Raw genomic sequence first — 8,712 nt, 5'->3', positions numbered from 1 at the left:
TGGGGTGGCTGGGCACTAACACAACTGATACTTTTTATTGTCTAGGACAATGGTTACAGACCACAAAGATTCAGGAAGACCCGCTGCTTGGGTCCAGTAAGAGATATACTCCCCCTCTCAATTCAGTCCCTTTTCTTAAGTGGGCGACAGGATTTTTCTTAAGTGGGTCTGGTAGGAGGTCCACGACAGTACTCAGTACCAGGAGAGTCATATCTCTGCCTAGCTGTGTGGGGGTGGGTGGACAAAGTAAGCCAGTCTCATTTCAGTTACTTGGGTGTGACCCTGAAGACTCGGATGTGGATGGCAGAGTTGTTGCGGATGCGGGTCAGTGGTTCTCGCGTATCAGTCTCTGGTTCCAGCTCATCGACAAGCTCCACTGTGGATGTATTGGCAGCCACCTGCAAGGACCCGAAGCTACCTGCCTGCAGCTGTAGGGCAATGTTGATGGCGCGGTTGATGGCCAGTCCCAAGCCATGAATGTAGATCTCAGTGCATGCGTTCTGACCCCGTGTCCCTCCATCCAGCAGCTTTTGGCAGCGGGCCAGCTGGGCCTTAAAGTCAGTCTTCATGTTGACATAAATATCATTGGGCCTCCGGGGCAGGCGGTGAGGCAGTCGCTTCCGAAGAGTGTACTCCACCGGATCCAGCTCAGCCCCGACGGCCCCGCGGGGCTCTCGGTTTTCTGCCATGCAGCGTGCCCTAGCACGAGAAAGGGACGAGATCAACGAGGGGTGACACTTCCTACCCATTTCCTGCCCAAAGGGTGTAGCCGGGAAGGGGTGCACTTGACGTCCTTCTTCCCTTCCAGCCTCAATCCCCACCCACTCACCTCAAGCTCCCACATCTCCCCCACCCCCAGTTCTTATTCATTCATCGCGTTGCCCCAACTTCAGGCCCCTCCACCACCCCTTCCCTGGCTCTTCCGCGCCTACTCTCTCCGGTCCACCGTGGCCTCCACGCGCACGCGGCCCGCTCCCCTGCCAGGAGACTCAAGCGTTGCGCTGCCTGGCCCAAATAGAGGGCGTCGTCCGCGACCTTCGGGCCCCAGGAAGGGAAGAGAAGGGGCGCGCAACAAGAACGCCCGATCGCAGGCGGCTCCAGACTCCTGAAAGGACTGCAGAGTGCGCACGCGCGCCGGTCCCTCCGCCAGGCCCTTGCGATCCACCAATCGCCTCCCGGCTTCCGTTCTCCCCGCCCCTTTCCAGAGCGATTGCACAATCGCGCGAGGGGTTTGAGTAACGCGAGGCTTCCGGGGCGATGGAATCTACAACGTGTACGCCTCGGAGGCGGAGCGCGGAGGCAGGGACAAGTACCAAGTCAAAGTGGGGGAGGATCTAGGAGGGTCAGCTTTCGTAGGCCAGTCCAAGTTCTTGGCCCGCGGAGGGGGTCCTGTGGGATGGGGGTGGTGTGGTGTGGGGGGGCGTGGAGGTGAAGCGGTTATTCTAGGGGCGTGGAAGATTTGGGCGAGGGTCTTGTAAAGATAGCAGGGAGGGCGGCGAGTTCAGGACAACGTGATCGGGAAGGACCCTGAAGACAAGTCCGGACTCCCGCGTCCGTCGCAGTTCCTCTGGTCGGAGGAGGCGTGGCATTGTTGGCAGAGCTGACCTCATGCCCAAGGTCCCCGTGGCCCAAAGACGGAGGTGGGCATCGAGTGGCGAGGTCTGGCTCTCGGCGGAGGACAGCATCCTGGGACTCCCCTGCAGTTCACGGAGAGCTGTCCCTCTCCCCTGCCTCTTGCCTGATTGACCCCAGGCTTGCCCTTGGGGACCCAAGCTGTGAGGCCCGGTTTCATTGTTCCCTGGGGTACGCTGACCTATCCACACCCCTCAACCACCACTCACCACCAATTCTCCAGCTGTGGCCAGCCACCCGGGAGCGGGCACGTGCGCCCCCTAGCGGGCAGGGCAAGGCGGCGCAGGGGTCGGGGGAGGGAGGGTCGTGGCTCCTTAAGGCCAGGTTTCTTCTGCCTGGGGAGGGGCTTCTCTGCCTAGATTGGTGTAGCTTCTGGAGAGTTCTCTTCAGAAATGCGTTAGCCCTGCATTGGGGACCTCAAACAACTCTCCGCTTGACTTTTACCCATCACTCAAATGGGGATAATTCCTGTCTTGTCCTGGAGTTGTGAAGCATAATCTCTATAACCTTGTAAACTGGAAGCCTACACGAGTTGGTCTTTTTAATGGTTCCCAGACCCCTCTCTAGATGCCTAGGGTGCAGTCTATAACCTCATGTGACTGGAGGTTAGAAAAAGGTCAGGTTCCTGACAATTTAAATCCCATAGTTCTTTTAGCTTCAGATTCTTTCATTAACCACAAGTTTAGGGGCATATAGCTGGGACTAGGAGAAAGGCTAGCTACAACTCTATATTGCCTGAGAAGTGACATCTCAGCTGAGTTTTTCTTAAATTTTTTTTATTATTATTATTGGGGAATGTTGGGGAACAGTATGTTTTTCCAGGGCCCATCAGTTCCAAGGCAAGTTGTCCTTCAATCTATTTGTGGAAGGCGCAGCTCAGCTCCAAGTCCAATCGCCGTTTTCAATCTTTAGTTACAGGGGGGCGCAGCCCACCATCCCATGCGGGAATTGAACGGGCAACCTTGCTAAGAGCTCGCATTCTAACCAACTGTGCCATCCAGCCCCTCCTCAGCTGAGTTTTAATGGATAAACTGGAGTCCTTCAGGGAACCAAAGAGTATTCCGGAAACACTGAATAGTATGTTTACAAGAAGGGAAGCATAATCTAAGCTTCCACTTCAAGGAACTAGAAAAAGAAGAGTCAACTAAAGCCAAACCAAGAAAATGGGAGGAAATAATAAAGAGCAAAAAAATCAATGAAATTGAACATAAAAAAACAACAAAGAAACTCAAAGCAAAGGCTGGTTCTTTGAAAAGATAGATAAAATTGATTTAGCAAGACTGGCAAAAAAAGAGAGGACAAGAGAAAGAAGATTCAAATTATGATTATCAGAAATGAAGGGATGGCACTAAAAGATCCCGTACACTGAAAAATACTAAAGGAATAATACAGACAACTCTACATACATTAATTTGACAACTCAGATAAAACAGACCAATTCCTAGAAAACCACAACCAAACCCAAGACGAAATAGATAATCTGAATAGTCTTGTAACTATTAAAGTAAATAATAGCCTTTTAAAAACCTTTAGGAAAAGAAGTATCTAGGTCAGATGGTTTCACTGGTGAATTCTACCAGATGGAGAAATAACACAAATGCTACACAATCTTTTCCAGAAAACAGTAGGAAGGAATGTTTTCCAACCAATTTTATGAGGTCAAAACCAAAGACAATACAAAAGAAGAAAACTACAGACTGATACCTCTCGTGAATAAAGAGGCAAAACTCCTCAACAAAATGTTAGCAAATTTAATCTAGCAACATAGTAGACACTCTTTATCAACAGTTTCACTTTCCACGGTTTTAATTAAGTGGTCAACTGTAGTATGAAAATATTACATGGAATATTTCAGAAATAATTCATAAGTTTTAAATTGCGCGCCACTATGAATAGTGTGATGAAATCTTGCCTTCCTGTTGTCCCTTGAGGGATGTGAATCATCCCTTTTTCCAGCATATCCACACTATATACACTATCCACCCATTAGTTACTTAGTAGCCATCTTGATTATCAGATTAGCTGTCAAGGACTGCAGTGCTTGTGTTGAGGTAACTCTTACTTTACTCAATGGCTCCAAAGGGCAAGAGTAGTGATGCTGGCAATTCAGATATGCCAAAGAGAAGCTGTAAAGTGTTTCCTTTAAGTGAAAAAGTATGTATGTATAGGAAAACCATAGTATATACAGGGTTCAATAATATCCGTAGTTTCAGGTATCACGGGGCGTGTTGGAATGTATCCCCGCAGATAAGCGGGGAATACTATATATAAAAGAATTATACACCATGACTAAATAGAACTGATTTCAAAGATTGTTCAATATAAGAAAGCCAATCAGTATTATCTACCATATTAACAGCCTAAAGAAAATTCACATGATCATATCAAACTGATGCAGAAAAACTAACATAATTTAGCACCCTTTTACGATAAAAACTCTAAGCAAAAAAAAGAATAGAAGGAACATCATCAACCTGATAACGAGCACCTACAAAAAACCTGCAGCTACCATTATACTTAATGATAAAAGACTGGCCACCTTGCTTTTAAAATCAGGAATAAGGCAAGAATGTCTTCTCTCACCAACCACTCTTATTGTTGGAATTCCCAGACAGAGCAATAAGGCAAGAAAAAGATACAGATTGTATTTCTATATACTGGCAATAAACAATTGGATACGAATTTAAAATACAATACCATTTATAATCACCCCAGAGATGGGGGGAGGTGGGAGAAATACTTACGTGTAAGTCTAATAAAACATGTACAAAATCTACATGCTGAAAACTACAAAATACTGATGAAAGATATCAAAGAAGATCTAAGTAAATACAAAGATACACAATGTCCATGTATTAGAAGATTCAACATAGTAAAGATACCAATTCTCTCCTAATCTCTAGCTTTAATGCAATTCCTATGCTGAAAAGCCCAGCAAGAATTTTTTCAAATACAAACAAGTTTATTGTAAAATTTATATGGAAAGGCAAGAAAAGTTAAAGCAATTTCGAAAAAAAAAATATATCACCTGATTTTAACTTACTGTATAAACACAATATCAAGACAGTGTGGTAACTGCCAAGGAATAGACACAAAAATAAGTAAAATGGAAAGGAGGACCCAGAAATACATTCACACAAGTACAGCCAGCTGATTTTTGACAATGATGCAAAAGCAGTTGAACGGGGAAAGAACAAGTCTTTTCAGCAAGTGGTGCTAAAGCAAGTGGACAAATAGGCAAAGAACTAAACTTCAACCCTATGCAAAAAAATCAACACAAAATGGATGGCAAATCTAAATATAAAATGTAAAACTATAAAACTTTTAGAGGAAAACATCTTTACGACATAGGGTCAGGTGAAGTGTTCTTAGATACAACCTCAAATGCACAATCCATTAGAGAAAAAAATTGATAAATTGTACTTCATCAAAATTAAAAACCTTTACTCTGTGAAAAACCACAGTAATAGGATGAAAAAAAAGCCACAAACTAGGAGAATACGTTTGCAAATCATGTATCTGACAAAGAGCTTGTATCCAGAATATATAAAAAACTCTCTAAACTCAAGAGTTAGAAAACAAACCCAGTTAGAAAGTGGGAAAAAGTCTTGAACAGACACTTTAGCAACGGGGATATAAGTATGGCAAATAAGCACATAAGATGCTCAGTATTCTTAGCCATTAGAAATGCAAATTAAAACCATGACAACCACTACACACCTATTAGAATATCCAAAATAAAAAATCTTGACAATAACACGTGCTGACAAGAATGCAGAGAAACTGCATGTCTCATACACTGCTGTAGAACTGTTAAATGGTACAGCCACTCTGGAAAAGTTGGGCAGTTTCTTCTAACACTAAAAATATACTCACCATATGACCCAGCAAGAACACTCCTAGGCATTTAAAACCTGTACACACATGTCCATAGCAGTTTTATTTATTGATAAAAGTGAACTGGTATCTTAAAATGCTTACCCAATACCAGTTCACTTTTATCATTATAATAGCCTAAACTGGAAACCCCCAGGTGTCTTTCAGCAGGTGAATGGTTAAACAAACTGTGATACATCCACACCATGGAATACTATTCAGCAATAAAGGTGGGATCAAGGAGTCCTGTTAGATGGAATACTGGTGATATCATAGAATACTGTGCTAAGCAGCTCAGTTTCGTGTGGAAGGCAAACAACATGAGCAAGACAGTGTGACCAGTGGAGGGAATGTACAGGATTTGGTGGACCCCCAAGGAAGAACAGCCAATATGACCTTGGGGGATCCAAGGTTTTCTAAAGGAAGCAATGGCTAAGCTGAGACAGGAATGCGTAGCAGTGGGGTTCATATCCTGTGTAGTCCCTCCTGCTACAATGGAGAGGCTTAGAAGGACTATGCCCTGGGACATAGGGGAGAAGAGGAGGAACAGCTTGTGAGGTAGGAGGAAACCCAGGATGGAAGCCAGGTGAAGAAAGCAGTTCCTGGAGGAGGGAGTGGTGTCATGCTGCTCAGAGGCCACACACGATAATGGGCCGGTGGCTTTAGCCATGTGTCGGTCATTGGTGACCTGACAAGCAGTTACATTTGGTCGACCACCATAGAACTTGGCACATGGCAGAAACTCATTCTGAATGAAATACATTAGTTTTAAGGTCCATTTTGTCTCATATTTAACAATAAGCACAGTTTATGAACTACCATTCCATTACTCAGGTTGTGTGTCTTTTCATGATGTCTAAAATGTTTTCTATACTTTGTCATCCAGATAAATGTAAAGGTTCACAATTTAGGTGGGTGAACCAAGCTCTGTCACAAACTGATGTGACACTAAAGATGGTCCTTATCTTTTCGCATTTTACTGAAGGCAAACACCGGCAGAGGAATCTGCCATTAAGAAAAAAGGCAAAGCTTGGCTGTTTAGTCTTGAGACCTCCCTCTCATCTAGATTTATCATCTAACCAAATTTCTTTTAGTTCCAAAGCTTCTACATTTAAAACAACACAGACCAAGACATTTTACAGCATAGCACCTGAATAAACAAAAATATTTTAGGTCCAAGTGATTTCTAATTTTTTTTCTTTAATCCTGTATGAGAGATTCAGTCTGATATCATAGTTTCTTTTCTCACAGAGGGCACTTATGCGGTTCATTTCCAGTGTCAGCAGCAGCAGGGTACCCACTTTACAGTTGGGGGACATTACTTGCCCAGGGTCACAAGCTGGACACATGGAACCATGGGTTATCACTCTTAATTTTCTACCCTCTCCTTGATTCAGTGCATCTAGTGGGTGCTACTTTCAGAACAAAAGCATTTTCATGGTAGCATCCTAGGCCCTCAACTGAGTTTCACTTCACTTCTCATCCAACTAGCAATCCAGATCGTCTTCCATCAGCCTGGTCTTCCATCATCCTTACTATTCTCAAAGGAATGCCCACTTTTCCTAAATCTATCCAAATCCTGCCCTTCCTTCCAGTTCAGCACAAACCACCGTCCCCAACATTTTCCAATCCACAGATGTCCCCTCCCCCATTGTCCCTGCACCATTTCTCCACCATAACTTACAATCTCACTTTCGCCAATTAATCAATAAAACATGCTAAGACCGCACTCATTCAGAAGTTAGACTACTGGTAATTTCAACTACCCAGAATACAATCTAGCGAAGTTAAGAAAAACAAAAACAAGAAAAGTTTTTGAGTAAGAAAAAACAGCTGTCATAAGCTTATGAGCTTTATTCTAGGAGAATTCTGACCCAAGATTAAATTCTGTTGATACATTTTTATACACTGTTAACAATCTGAATATTGTGGACCCTGTGGAACCACAAGCCCCTATTAGCTAACATTTATGGAGTGCTTGTCCTGTGCCAAGCACTGTGTTAAGTGTTTTACCATACAATCCACAGAGGAGAGCGATTAATGAACTTGCCCAAGGCCACTGTTGGTAATGGAAAGAAGCACAGAAGCCGTTGCTTTAAACAATTGCATTTTCCAGCTTGTGAGCAAGCAGCTTGACTGACAACACTGAGGCAGGAATCAAGACCGCAAGAAAGTCAGCAGAACTGAAAAAAAACGACACTAAAACTACAAGTACTTAGAAGCCTGGGGGATACTCCGTGCGGGAACAAAGGGCTTTGCTTGTAGTAGCTCCTAAGGTCCGCACTCTGTTATGGCACAACACAGGGGATTCAAGTTCCAAGTCTAAACTTAACTTTCCCTGTCTTGAGGATTATTTTGTATTTGGTAACAGTTCTTTTAGGATGCTGGGTAGCAGAGCACACATTCTGGAATGACCTCCAAGGAAAATGGTGGAAACACACACAAAACTTTTTCATTCGAAAAGGTTCAGGGATTCAGAAAAGTAATTCCTGAAAACCTATGTTTTAAACAAAGGAGTTGTCAATCTAAGTCTTACATTTGCATAGTAGTTAATCGCTTTTCAAAGTCTTTCACATTCACCCATTTTACTGCTTTCAGCGTTCCAGGAAGGGCGTGGAGTGGGGGCCAGCCAGGTACGGGGCAGAGGACAGCATTAACTGCTTACTATACGAGAAAGCTTCAACTCTTCCTCGGTAGCGGAGCCAGGTAAAACTCCAGGTCTCACCAGTCAGCGCTGCCTGGGACTGTTTCTAAATCATTAGGTTCCTCAGTTATTGTATATATCCCAGGACGTCTGATAAACACACCTCGAGATCGTTTGTAGTCTCTTTCAATGCAGGCGGGCTTCCTGGAGGAAGCCGTCCGACCGGGAAAGGCCGGTGATGCCACTAGCTGCGGCCCCGTCGCGATGGTCGCGCGTCACGTGCCGGTGGATAGCCGCGGAGTACAACGGGGACACCTCCCACCCATCTGCCCGCAGCAGCCCCCGCGTCACGTGACGAGCCGGGCTCCCGGGTCACGTGCCGGGGGGGGTCGGAGGCGGCGGGCGTCCGGGCCGCGCCGGCGGGGCACGCGGGGAGCGCGCGAGGCCGTGCGGGTCCGAGCGGGCGGGAGCCGCGGAGGGAGGAGGCGGCGGCGGCGGAGGGGGCGGCCCCGCGGCCCCGCGTCCGCGTCACGTGGTACGAGGCGGGCAGCCATCTTGCT

General features: G+C 45.5%; 1 protein-coding gene across 2 annotated transcripts; it reads right to left on the bottom strand.

Annotated features, from left to right (window-relative positions):
• POP7 (POP7 homolog, ribonuclease P/MRP subunit) lies at nucleotides 1-8,580 on the bottom strand. Of its 2 annotated transcripts, none has more exons than XM_033111263.1 (2): nucleotides 8,316-8,580; nucleotides 1-699 (listed from the first exon to the last, which is right to left on the bottom strand). In XM_033111263.1, exon 2 carries the CDS (start codon nucleotides 687-689, stop codon nucleotides 267-269), a length of 423 nt encoding a protein of 140 aa, XP_032967154.1. In that variant the 5' UTR covers nucleotides 690-699; nucleotides 8,316-8,580; the 3' UTR covers nucleotides 1-266. The 2 variants fall into 2 exon arrangements, with proteins under 2 accessions (XP_032967154.1, XP_032967156.1); XM_033111265.1 differs by lacking the exon at nucleotides 8,316-8,580 and adding an exon at nucleotides 933-1,130.
• Nucleotides 8,581-8,712: the final 132 nt, after the last annotated feature.

Source organism: Rhinolophus ferrumequinum, chromosome 7 (assembly GCF_004115265.2).
Source record: "Rhinolophus ferrumequinum isolate MPI-CBG mRhiFer1 chromosome 7, mRhiFer1_v1.p, whole genome shotgun sequence".
Classification (NCBI taxonomy): Eukaryota; Metazoa; Chordata; class Mammalia; order Chiroptera; family Rhinolophidae; genus Rhinolophus; species Rhinolophus ferrumequinum.
This window is presented reverse-complemented; position numbering and strand designations above follow the sequence as displayed.